Source organism: Camelus ferus, chromosome 26, assembly GCF_009834535.1.
Source record: "Camelus ferus isolate YT-003-E chromosome 26, BCGSAC_Cfer_1.0, whole genome shotgun sequence".
NCBI lineage: Eukaryota > Metazoa > Chordata > Mammalia > Artiodactyla > Camelidae > Camelus > Camelus ferus.
In genome coordinates this window covers 11,280,978-11,294,255 of record NC_045721.1, presented here as the reverse complement: position 1 = coordinate 11,294,255, position 13,278 = coordinate 11,280,978, and the positions used below count along the sequence as shown (strand labels likewise).

General features: G+C 44.9%; 1 protein-coding gene across 2 annotated transcripts in view; it reads right to left on the bottom strand.

Annotated features, from left to right (window-relative positions):
• Positions 1 to 13,278, bottom strand: part of PRAG1 (PEAK1 related, kinase-activating pseudokinase 1) — a 44,990-nt gene that overhangs the window by 2,625 nt on the left and 29,087 nt on the right. For both annotated transcript variants that reach the window (XM_032468324.1, XM_032468325.1), the window contains exon 5: positions 3,708 to 4,444. In XM_032468324.1, the coding sequence (XP_032324215.1) occupies positions 3,708 to 4,444 (737 nt within the window). The remainder of the gene's footprint in view (positions 1 to 3,707; positions 4,445 to 13,278) is intronic.

The following is a 13,278-nucleotide window of genomic DNA, read 5'->3' as shown; positions in this document are numbered from 1 at the left end:
TCTCTTTCTTGACTCTTCTATATCTTCCACTTGCACTACTGACAGCGCCAGCTGCCTGAGGATGCTGAGCAATGTGAATCTGCATCTGATGGCCACACAACTTGAGTCTTGAGCTAGACATAATGGCCTGTTAGGCCTCGATTTCCCTCTAATTACTGAAAGGGACTGACGGTGGTCCGTGGGCACCCCCTCTCAAAAGATGATGCAACCCCAGCCGTGCTTTATAGAAAGGTAAGGATCAGTGTGTAATCCTGAGAAGAAAGGCATCTCGCCTTCACCTATATAATATCATCCCGCAAACAACCTCAAAATAACCCTTCGGGCTGCTGCGTGGCTGCATTCAAATGCTTAGAGCAGTGTTTACAAAGTGCCACAATGCTTACAGGTGATGTTTTTAGAAGTTCTATTGCAAGCACCTTTTCAAAGAGATTTATTTACACTGCAGCTTTACAAACCTTCTCAGCCTGAAACCTGGCATAAAAGAGTTCAGCCTCTGAGGAAACTTTTTAAAAGATAATTGGTGGGCTGGGAGGGTTGCACATTAATTTAGTGACCGCTCTACTAGAGAAGTAGAACAGAAATAAAAGGGAAGTACATTTTCTCCCGGACCTTGCTTTCTATGACACTAACAAAAACGATTTCAGGATACACATGTAAAGAGTATTGCTAGAGGCTCTTTCTTATCTTAGTCCATCCAGCTGTATTCGGTTTTTAAATGACAGTCTTTTGGAACACTAGGAAATTTGGAGGGGTCCTCAAAAATGGTCTTGCATGTGAATACTGACCACTGTGTGTGGACCTGTCTGATGTGCCATCCCATAGAAACTGACATTGTCACTCGCCTCCAGTGAAGACGTCTCACCCTCCTGATCTCTTCCGCCATACCTACTCAAAAATTTTTGTGTTGTAAATCTCACTGAACAACCTCATGAGATACATGTTACTACAGAGGAGGAAACTGAGGCTTCAAGACATTAAATTATTTGCCCAAGATTATACAACTGAGAAGTGTTCTGGAGGTGAAAAGTATGGGCTTTGGAGTGAAAGGGCCTGACTTTAAACATGAACTAGCAAACATTGGCAAGTTACCATTAATTCATTATTTGCGGTGGTTATGTTCTATTAAGTAGCCACTAACACTAAATGCGTGAAGACTGAACCATTGCTCCTGGAGAAATACCGTGTGAAGTACTTACAAGCCTCTGGTCACAAGATGCTCACCAACTGGACAATATATTACTTTGTTTTATGTGTGTTTCTGTTTAAAGACGCATTATTCACGGATATTGTTGATTCACTAACAATGACTCACGGCCAAGAGTGTTCTAACTCAAGCCTAAACAAAGCTTATCTAACACCCTCTCAAAGGTGCTTCACAGCCTTCCTGACTTTAGGAATACGAGACAGGACGTCAGCGTGGACATTTTAAACCGTGAAATCACCAACAAAAAGCACAAAAATGTGAAGATGAGGCACTAAATAGACACAAAAAGGACACTGGCTTACAGCATGAGAGCTGACACAAGGCAGAAGGCCCCCTTGTTCTACCTCAGCTGGGGGTTTGTATGTTGGGTGACTCAGACCCCCCAACTCTGTGCAAGTCCAGGAGTGAACACAAAAGCACCCTAGTAATGATGTGGGGTTATTAATAAATTTCAGCATCGAATTCACAAATTCAGAATCCATGATTACTGAGGATCAGCTGTATTTATAATCAAAGTCTGTTTTCTCCTCTGTATATTAGAGGCAGTGTTGCTCCTCACAGGGTCTTTGGGAGCATTAAAGGACACAATGCCTGGCCCCATTGAGCACTTGGTGGGAAAGGTTGCTATGGTGACTACCCTTCCTGATCTGTCTGTAGCCAGGCTGTAGTGCCCAGCAATCCAGAGCGGACTGGCAGGTGACTACACAAACCTAGAGGATGCATCTGCAGGGGTCGGGGGTTGGGGGGCCTGGGCCCAGCAAACACTCCTCCCTCTGAGTTCCAGACAGTTTGCACAGAGATGTAAAGGAAGGAACAGAGTAAAGGATGCATTTCAGAATCAGTGAGCTGGTCCTCCAGCAAGACCTGCAGCTTCCTCACTGCCCCAAACCAGAGACAGAGCGCATGTGAAGCAGGGAAGCCCTGAAACAACCCCCCCACCCCCGCAGGATCATTCTACAGTGTTAAATTGGGGGTGGGGGTGGGGAATAAGGAGACTTCTCTTCCATCCCATCTCCTCTAACCCGCCTCAAGTTCATTTTCAGGGGGTTCTGTGCTGGGGTTTTGGGTCAGGACCTTCATACAAACCTTTGGTTCAGCTCAAATTTCAAACGTTTCGCAGAGCCAAGTCTCACTTTAAACCTTGGTGCCATGGCCTGATTCGTGGTTGAAAATCTGGGCTAAGTCACATCTGTTAAATAAAAAAGGCCCAGCTGGCTTAACATAGGTGCCTAATTACCGAGCTGGAGTTCTGGCTGACTGAGGCATGAAACAGCTTCGAAAACACGCACAGCAATGGATTTTTTTTCCACTCCATACTCGTGGAGTAGGGCTACATGAGCTGGCTTCTTGCCTCGCTGCTCCAGGGCGCTGAGCCCACAAACGGAGGGACTGCGTCAGCCAGAGCAGGTGTGAGCCTGCTTTTGTTAAAGGGGACCCGCACCCAAGCCTCCTGCTTCCCAGGCACGGATGAAATGACTCAGCGACAGACAGGCCGCACGGGAAGGTGCCCCACTCCCCCTCCTGCGGATTCAGCAGATTCAGACAACTGTATTCCGTCTAGAACCATCACTAATGAAGTGGAACAGCTGCTCGTGCAGAAGGATGCTCCACGCCCAGCCTCCCCATCAGGAGGACAGGCACATTTGCAAATTGATATTATTGTTCCCTAGACTCTGAATACTTGAAGCTCTTCTCCAAATATTCTTCTCACACATTACAGAGATAGTCCCTGAGATGCCAAGGTTCCAGCAAAATCAAACAGGAGACCCCTGGGACTCTTTTCTTTATAGCACCAAGGTCTATCCACTGGTTTCCTTTTTCTTAACTGACAGGACGGTAACACAGGCTTTGGAGACAAGATAAAGCAGAGTTCAAGTCCATCTCAGGCACCAGCTGGCTGTGGGCAGATTACTTAATCATTCTGAGCCTCAGATTCCTCACCTGTAAAACCTACCTACCCTGTGAGGACTCAAGGTCATGCAGCTGATACACCCATTCAAGAGTCGAGTTGTATAGTAACTGCTCAATCAATGCTATTACCTTATTGTTCAAGGTGATGCCTGGGTCTAACTCTCCTTCCAACTCTGTTTTAAGAATAGTATCTTAATTCTCTATTTCTCTTATTAGATTATAAGCTCCATAGCAACCACATGTTCACCTCTAGATACTCAGATCTATACAAAATACCCAGCTCATAGTAGGTACTCAGGAGAAACCTGCTGAATAAACGAATGACTTCTCTGTTACATTAAAAGGCCATTGTCTTCTTAATCCAACTCAATCACATGGGTTCATTCCTGAAAGCACAGAATGATCTTCTATTTATAGTACGAATCACACTGTACCATGTCCTGGGTCAGGTAGGGAGTGAAATCACTGAGCATCCTAGGAAACTAGCCTCCTTCTGGAACTGGCAGAGGGGAAATGGCTTCTCAAGCCACATTAATGCCCCAGCCAGGACCGGCTGGTCACGCTGTGGAATGGAAGTGGGGGTGGTACCTACTTTCACAGCGTAGGTGCTGCCGGGGTCCTCGGAGCAGGTGGCACAGTAATAAATGGCGTCCCCCGAGTCACAGCAGGGCTTGTTACAGGTCAGCTTGAAAAGGGACCAGTTATTCTCGCTGAAGTGCAGCTCCTTTTTCTGGCCGCCCATGAAGAGGTCCTCACACTTGGCCACAAGGCGGACCAGGGACTGGGCATAGAGCCCTCCCAGCTTGGCGTAGGTGCCCTCCTTGCTGCTGATGCTGCCTAGGAGGCTGTGCAGCTGGAGCTGGGTGCTGCCCGTGGAGGCCTGGCTGGACACACTCAGCTGGGATGATGAGGCAGAGGAGACCCCTTTGCCCTGGAGGCTTTTGCTGCCAGCCAGCCCTGGTGCCAGGCCCCAGTGGCCATTGCCTTTGAAAGTTTTCTCCAGAGGCTCAGAAGTGGAGATGTGATGGTGGCGGTTGCCGGGGCCCGAGGAGTGGCTGAAGTGGGACTCTTCGTGGACACAGACGTTAGTTTCCGAGTGGCTGAGGTTCAGCTTGGGACTTGCTGTTCCTGGCTGGGGGGAACCTTGGGTCCAGAAGAAGCCATCTGGCGAAGAGGCTGCCCGGCTCACTAACTTCTTCTGGGGGAGAGGTGGGGGCTGCAGGGGGCCGCTGGGGGACACATCCTCTGTAGAGCCCGAAGGGAATGGAACAGGGGCAAAGAGCTTCTTCCCGCTGTTGGTGGGCGAGTGAGTCGGCTCAGACGACGGGCCTGAAGAAGAGAAACAGAAACCATCAGGCTAGAGGCCCATGCTGCTCAGTTCCAGGGTCCTGTGGACTTTTACTTTTTTTTTTTTTTGTCAAAGCAATTTATTTTATTTTGTTTTTATCTATTTCTTGAATAGACAATATATCCATAATGAATAAAATTAAAAATGCAAAAAATGTATACAGTGCCAATGAAGTCTCCCTCCTACTCTGTCCCTGAGCACCCAGTCCCTCTTATCAGAGGAAACCCCTGCTGGCAATTTCTCATGCATCCTTCTGGAGAGCTGCCGAACAAGCAACACAGATTTCCACAACGGAAAGCAAACAGTGCCCACTGTTGGGAATATTCCTTTTCTTCACTTGCCACCATGGCTTGCAGACATTCCACTTCAAATGATGTACAGATTGATCTAATCCTTTTTAACAGCTATCCCATAATATATGCTCATAGGCACGTTATCATAATTTATTTAACAAGCTCCCTCTGGATGGACACTTAGGTTGCTTATACTATGTTGCAAACAGTGCTGTAATAACAACAACAAACTTGAACGTGTGTGGCTTGGTTGGGTGTTTTTCAAAAAGTCAGGTTTACAGAAGGTACAATTTCATTACAGTAAAATTCCCCTCTTTTAGTGAGTTTTGACAAACACCCTGGAGGTGTGGGGGGCAGGGCAGACCCACAGACATAGAAAACAGAGGAACATGATTTTATAAAAGAAGAAACAGATCTCAGGGGAAAGGGCATCCTTCCCAGGCCCCACAGTCCCAGGACTGGTGTACGTGGATACTGATGTGATTCTGGGAAAGTGCCATCACCACTTCAGGTCTCCGCAGAGCACAAAGATGTTCAGAAAAGTCACAGACAGTGAGACATAGAGCCGGTCCAGACAGTGCAAAGACTGGACTTTACTCGTTGTATCAACATATGAGATGGAGAGTTCACAATGAAACAAGATTTCAGGTAAAAAATAGGTAAGAAAAGGTAAATGAAATTGGAGACAGGAAAGGGCCAACTGAAATAATATTCATTTCCTTCATTCTAAGAACTGACTCAAAGATGCACCTACTATTTTAATAACAGCTTTTAGGAGGATTAAAAAAAATTAGCTGTACCTGTAGATTGTAAAATACATCCTATTATCCTGAAGGTTAAAATGTGAAAGAAACTCGGGTCTCAGATTCAAGGAAATAGGCAGTTGTGCACCTCATCCGGTTGACTGGGTGTCACCTAAGGGCAGGGCAAACAAGCACAGAGGCCCAGGAGCAAGTGGAGAAGGGCCCTAAAGGAAGTGAACCGTCTGTTAGCTTTGCATCACTTCACTCAGAGGCACGTGGCCTTTGTAGGGCTGCTTCTGAATAGGTAATAACCTTCTATGCCTGAGTCCCTCTCTGCTTTCTCCTGTCCCCTGAGCCAAAGAGGGGACACGATGGGCTGGCACCAAGCCTCTCACATCAACTTGGGGTCTCCGTACTTGGGACGCTCCACGGGCAGGAGAAAGTGAGGTGGATGACCACATGCTCAGGCACTGACATCCGTGCCCAGCCCTACTGATTGGGGGCAGCATCAACGAATGACAGGAGGAGCCTCCCGCCCAGTACCAGCCCCAGTGCAAAGCCCCCAAGAGGACGGAGTTGGTACACACAGTTCATTGAATATAGGATCTGGGTGCAAAGAGATGCCTGGTGCCACAGAGCAGGGCCATGGGGCCACCATCTCAGCAGACCCCGAAGGAGGCCCGATGTTTCTCCTGGTCCTGGTCTCCAGGAGGCGATCACTCTGGCTTCCCAGTGGTTTATCAAGATCATAACAAGTTTTCCTTCCCAACTACCCACACTGCTAGTGACAGGCGGACTGCCCGCCAGCAGGGCTGAATGAGTGATTTCTATCCTTTCCAGGAGGCCCAGGTTAATTATAAGCCAAGCAGCGGTGGCACAGTCGGGACCAGTCAGCTTTACACGCCTGTGTCTCTCCCCTCGATTGTAGGAATGGAGACATGAAAGAAACAGCCAGCGGAGGAGGGGAGATCTGGACTGCAGCTGAACTCAGCAGGCTCTGAAACCCTGGAGTCCATGGGTGCCCCCAGCCCAAGCTCCCCAGGGCTCAGTTAGCAATGTGGACAGATGAAGCCTAGGGCAGCTGGGACAGTTCCTCTCCCATTCCCTCTAGCAGCAGAGGCTGAGAGAGGACGAGGAGGATCACCCCCTAGCTCTGAGGCTAGCAAAGAGAGAAGAGAGACCCCTTGTGTATGGGGCCCTCGAAGAACACAGCCTCAGCCACCAAACACCCAGGTGAGGAGCAAGAGGGCAGTGGGATGGAAACATGTCAAGTTCCTGGACTTTCTGCATTCTGGACCGCAGAAGCCCACCACCATCGTGGTGTCAGATTCTTTATTTGTTATCAACACACAGAAGATAAGGATGGGGGAGGGAGGGAGTGTGATCAGAATCCTGGCCAAGGCTTTCATCGGCGCCTCCAGCGACAGGGACAGCCTATGGTCAGGACTCCTGGTCCCCCCACCAACCGGCCAGGGGGGTTTGTGACAAATCAGTGTCTTGGCTGGCCCCCTCTTTAAGCCTCGTGCTTATTCCCACCCCTTGACTGGCTGGCCTTCCTGCACGGCTCTCTTTGACACTTCTGACGTGACCCTTTCCGCTCCTACTCTGATCTGAGGGTGTACAGCGGGATGAAACCTGAACATAAGCTGTCAGTCTTACCTGGCAGAGTTTCCTCAAGTGGAAACTGATTGGTCTGCAGCCCCACGCAGGCCCCTTCCAGCACTAATAGTCTATCATTTCAGCCTCTCTCTCCATTGTCTCCTTATGTGCATGTGGTCTCAAAGCTGCCCCTGAAATAAAATACCTCTAGGCTGATGGTTATCTTGCTGCCACCATTCCTTTATCTCTAGTTCCCACAAGCTGCCGCTGGAAAACTTTTCAATCTATAAGGAGCAGGAATCCTTACAAAAAAAAAAAAATAATCAGTAACACTTCTTATTCCCTGGATTACCAAAGGGAGCCAAGAGGTTCTGCTTTAGCACAAAAAAACTACTTTTTGTGTTCAGGCAGTTGGAAGGAAGTGATTTTCTCCCTTGCCCTGTGTGTGTTCTAGTCCTTTCTTGTGGGAACTGTGTGAGTCAGTGGCTTTGATGAGCTCTGTATCCCATAACCACTTAGGTAAGTCAGGCCAGGAGCACTGCGTATTAGAAGGAAGGGTGGTTTCAAGGACAAGCGTGTGGGCAGGTCCATTTTTCTTTATTTCTTAGATGCTGTGTGTTTGTCACTCAATGGTCACTGCCTAAAGCACATAGTAATCAGAGGATGGCAGTAAGGACACTCCCAGCCACGCACTTCCCCAGCAGGTATAAAGGACTTTAGTTACACAGACATCATCCTGAAAGTGAGGCTCACTTGAAATGTGCACTGTCCCATGTAACTGGACATTACAAATGCATATTGTGATTTTTGCATTTCAAAAAGTTGCCTAGTTTGGTAACAGGCACACCACCTTCTGACCTGAGGCATTCTTAAATCCACAGCTGGTGAGACGACCATAATTCACTCTGATCACCCACAGGCACCCCAAGACTGCATAGCATCTCAGCTGTTAATGGTCTTAGGGCTACTCAAAAATAGGTGTCTACATGTGGCCCTTCTCAATGAAACTGATTTCTCCAGCAAGAGATAAGCAGTAGCTGTCTTCTGTGGGATCAGAGAACACCCCTGAAGCCCGTACTGGTTGCATCATTTTCCTGACTCTTGTGTGGGGCACCTCCTTACCAGCAGCTAGATTCTTACTGTTTGCAGCAGCTGCTACCTTCTGCATTTAGAAGAGCCAGAAAGAGGAGGGAACAAATATGTCTTGACACCTAAAATACTTTCAAATTTCACAGGCAAACCACTGGTTCAGAAAAACACGCCTAAAAAAATCCTGAAAAACTCTGGCCAACAGCCCAAATTCTCAAGGCTCAGATCCAATGGCACATGGAATATATCAAATATATTCTGGTTTTATGCTGGTGTTAGATCACCCTGTTTCCAAATTCTGGGTTACAATTAAAGGTATAAAAAGGGTGAGAATGGAAAACACTTTTCTGGGAAGTCTGCCTACATCATAGTTACAGCATTGGTAGGTTTTTAAATGACATAGCGTACTAACTGGGCCAGAGAGCTACGAAATCCATTTCCTAAATTTTCCTTTCAATTTCCAATTCTGCACATAGATCCCGCAGCTGGCAATGGAGTAGAACATCTCTGCATCTCTTTGGTGTCTGTACTTCGGAGAAGAGAAAATGTTTCTAAAGGGAAACTACTCATCACAAATGGTGCACTGGGTGGGGGATCTTAAAACAACCAAGGGGAAGGGATCCTAGTTTGGTGCCATTATATTTAGAAAGCACAGAAAGAGGAATCAGGATTTCAGCAGTCAGGAAAAAGGGCTATGCAGATCTGCAGGCCAAAAGTTCAAACCTAGCAATGTGAGGTTTTCTTTATTATAGAGTCCTTTCTTCTGGCTGGGCTTTAATAGGTACTTTCATTGTTCCTTACAGCCAAAATGAGAGCTGGGCTTCAGCAGGAAGTGGTCAGTTCAGTTTTGAACTGTATAAAAGAGCCATGTGGCTCCCTCAGTGCCTGGCTCTGCCTTCTAACAGCAGTTGGTGTGGAGCAAGTGTGGAGACAAAGGGCAAGGTCCCAGTTAAGAGTCCCTCAGCTCCAAACTTCAGTTTTGGTGTCTGACTGTTCTCCAACTTAAAGCAAGGGAAAGCAAATGGAAGTTTCTTTTGTTCGAAACAGTTAGTGTTCTATGGATTGTTTTCTAAAATGAGGACAAGTGATTGTCTGGCTGGAAATGGCTGTATAGATTCATCCACTCATTCACTCAGTATTTCCTGAGCATCCACTAAATGCAAAGTATAGGGAACAAAGCAGATGGAGAAAACCTCGCTCACACCCCGTGGCCTGGTTCTACCCCTTCATGTTAAAGGTCAGAAGACTAAAGCCGTCTGTGGAGGCACCTTGCTAGCGTCACACAGGAAGTGGCAGTCTTTCAGGTTTCGGCCAAACCCCACTTCCCACCTCCAGGAGACGTGAAGGGTGGGGATGGAGGGGATGTTCTAGCCTCAGAGAGTAATTTTTTCCTCCAAAGGAAAACTGCGCAGCTTCTTCTTAGGTCCCACAAGCAAAACAGGTTTAACTCTAGATGTTTAAAAAGAAAAGAAACAGGAAAGCAGCAAAGCATTCCTTCAAAAGGAACTCTTGCTTTTTCAAGAAGGTAAACGTGGTCTGCAAATGGAAGTGTACTATTAACATTTTACAACTGAATGGAAAATGTGGCATTTCTAAGGAGTCTCTCAGGACCACTTAATCATCCCAAGAAACAGCGATCAAGATGGGAAGGTGATTTACATGCAAAAAAGGAGAAGCACTGTCTCAGTCTGGAAAACAGGCTCATGGAAAATATTCTCTATCGACAGTCCACGTGTGACTCCAGAATCATGATCTTTTCCCTGTTATAACACAATCATGAAGGGGATTCTTCCAAGTTAACAGTAAAATTAAGTTAGTTCAAAGTACTTTCACATGCTATTGATGGAAGTATAAATTGACATTTTTAGAGGTCAATTTGGTAACCTCTACTTAAAATGCATATACATTTTGACATACTGATTCCAATTCTAAGAATTTATCTTACATATATATTCACCAAATTATTTTGATGTATGTCACAGGATCTTACTGAAGACTTGTAATGAAAGTAACCTAAATGTGCATTGACAAGAGAGAGATTTAACCAAATTTTCACACAATGAAAAAATATGCAGCATTAAAAAAAAATGAAGTAGATCTAGAGGTTCTGATTTGAAAGACTTCAAGATATAGTAAATACAAAAACGTGTAGAATTGGAGTTTTTGATATTTAAAATATGGGAAAAAATTTCTGGAATGATATAGAAAAAAAAAATGTTCCAAGTGGGGATGGGAGCTTATATGAGGATATCTGAAGACTCTGACTCTTCATATCTTTCTCCATTGTTTGGATTTTTGTCATTGACTTTATCAAAGTAATAATATATACTTTAAATTCAGTTTAAAGGGAATAGTTTAAACTAAGATGAAGCTTCATTAGTGATACTGTAAGGGCTTGGACCACAGACAATCTGAAAAACGAGTATTTCTTCCTTTGGGATAAATCCTCCATCCTTCAGTAATAGACCTTCCAGAACAGAAGCACCAGCACTTGGCTTATATTCAACAAGTATCTATCAAACCGATGACTGAATGAATGTCTAGGTTTTAAGTATTTTCTTGGCATTATTATTGAGAAACACAAGCTGACTACTGTCAGGATATTTAATTAACTTTCTGTGTCTCTTGTTTGCCAGCTACAGAAACCAGAAAGCCAACACTGCCTTGGTACCTATCTTCATAGGAGTTTATAATTATATTGACTACTTAGTGAATATAGTTATTTAGACCTCTTATCTATCACTTGTGCCCACATTTTCAGCTCAACACAGCACTCATCTCCTGTACTGCAGGAACCTGGCCTCCATGATGGAACTGAATTTTAATGTTATCCTAAATCAAAAGGGCAAATGATTTTAATGCAACTATGAGGTTTGCATATTTTAAAGTAACCATTTAAAGCCCAAGAGTCTTCTAATGACCATTTGTAACGATCATTCCCCAACCCCCATCCATCCATTCAGGACAGATAACCTTTCCCTTAGCAGCATTCATGGATTTGTTGAAACACACACACTGTGTCCCTCCCCAACCAAGCATAAACCCAACAACTGCTTACATGGATTTTTCTTTTCACTAAGCTCAATGGAACTGATGTCCCCCCTGGACAAATGGAATAACAGATGTGCTGTGGGGAGTATGAAATCTGATATAAGCACAAAGAACTGGCATTAATATTGATACAAAAATATTTTGTAAACATAAAATTTAGACAAACTCATTTTTTAAATCCCACAAGGTTGTAGCTTTTAATACATTTGTTTTTCTTATAAAGTTAAAAACTTTTTTTTTATCACAAACCTGAATAGTAGACACTAATTTTCACTATTAACCCTGACGAACTTCCAAGAAGTTTACACAAACTACTATATGATATGACCTGGAATGACTCAGTCCCCAACTCACTCAGGCCAGCCTAACCCACAGATCCAAAAAGTCAGTGAAATGCATCGTTTTCATTAGTGAATTCTTACCAACAAAAATCAATGGATAGTCTAATGGTATCTTTTGATTTAATATATGAGAGAGGGGTACACTACATGCTTGAACTAACTCTACCTCTCCTATTCTGATTCTCTCTCTTAGCTTCAGCACTAAATAGTAGAAACAACAACAAAACTAAACAAAACTAAACAGTAACAAAGGCATGACAGGTAAATACTTCAGCTACCAGGTAAAAGTGAGGAAGGTTTCCCAGGATGGAAAGCCAATTGTTCAATAACAGATTGAAAGCCAGCTGCCTTGGCTAATGAGGAGAAGCTGGATGCGGGGTTTGTCACATTTCATGACCAATGGTTCCAGATATTTTCCAGATTAAGAGACATTAAAAACGAAAAAGAGAGAGAGACATAATGCCTTTGGTTTCTTGCCAGTTTCAAAGCATGGTTCTCGGTACAGAGCCATTCATAGCAGCAGCAGATAAACTGGTTTGCTATGAGGAGCCAGAGTCTGGTAAGAAGGTATAGACCTTTTTGTTGACCTAGGAATCTAAATGTTGAAGTGCATTTCCATTGAATAACTGGCTCATGATATAGAAATAACCATGAAAATGAATTCTTTAAAATTAAAGTGCAGTGGATTTATAATGTTATCTCAGTTTCAGGTGTACAAGAATCATGTATTCATTTTAATTTGAAAATGTCCTAGTTAGGTGTCACCATTCTACTCATAACCCCCTTGAGTGGCTCTATTTCCAAACTCCACAGATTGCTTTGGAGAGCTTTGTACAATCCAGCTTCCAGCCTCCCACCAACCTCATGTCCCGCTGCCCCCTCATTTGCTTCCACTGAAGTGTGTCAGGATGGTCTCACCCTTTCCCCATGTGCACTGCTAACTCTGTGCCTTTTCTCCTCTTGAACTGTTTCCCTAAACCTGCAAAGCCTTCTTCTCCCCTCTCTACCTCCTCATTTCTAACCATTCTTGAGATATGAGCTGAAGTCCCATCTCCTTGAAAAGCCTTCCCTGAACTCTCCATCAGCCTTCGCTGATTCCTCTCTCTCTGGAAGCTTTTATAGGCCCTCTTGTTTTGCACAGATCAATTTCCCAGCTTAGCCCATCCACCCATGTGTCATGCATTTTAATCTTACCCTTCTGGCTAGAACTTAAGAGCCCTGAGAGCTCTTATTTGCTGGTCTGAGAAGCAAAGTGCTGGGGCAATGAAGCTGAGTTCTCACCAACAGCAGCTGGCCTGTGGCGGATGGAAGACCCCTCCCCCAGAACTGGTCACAATCGCAAAAGAGCAGGTCAGGGCTCACCAGCACAGAGACTAATTGGTTCTCTAATTGCCCGGCTCAGCCCTCCATGGAATAATCTACCTTGCAGATTTTTTGCACAATAGAATGGGAAAAGGAAAAAGACAGGAGCCCAGGAAAATCTACAGAGAAAGTCCTCTTTTGCCATATCCCACTCAGTCAAGGCTAAGATATTTCCTGTTTTTAAGTCAGATCCATCAGAAGTTTCCCATCAGAACAAACCACAGGCTGACTTATAACATATGCTTTTGTCTTAGGGGAACTAATCTTTTAGATAGAAAAATGTTGGTGACAGTAAATTCACAATGGAAACTTCTACTCCAAAAATGCCTACTGAGAA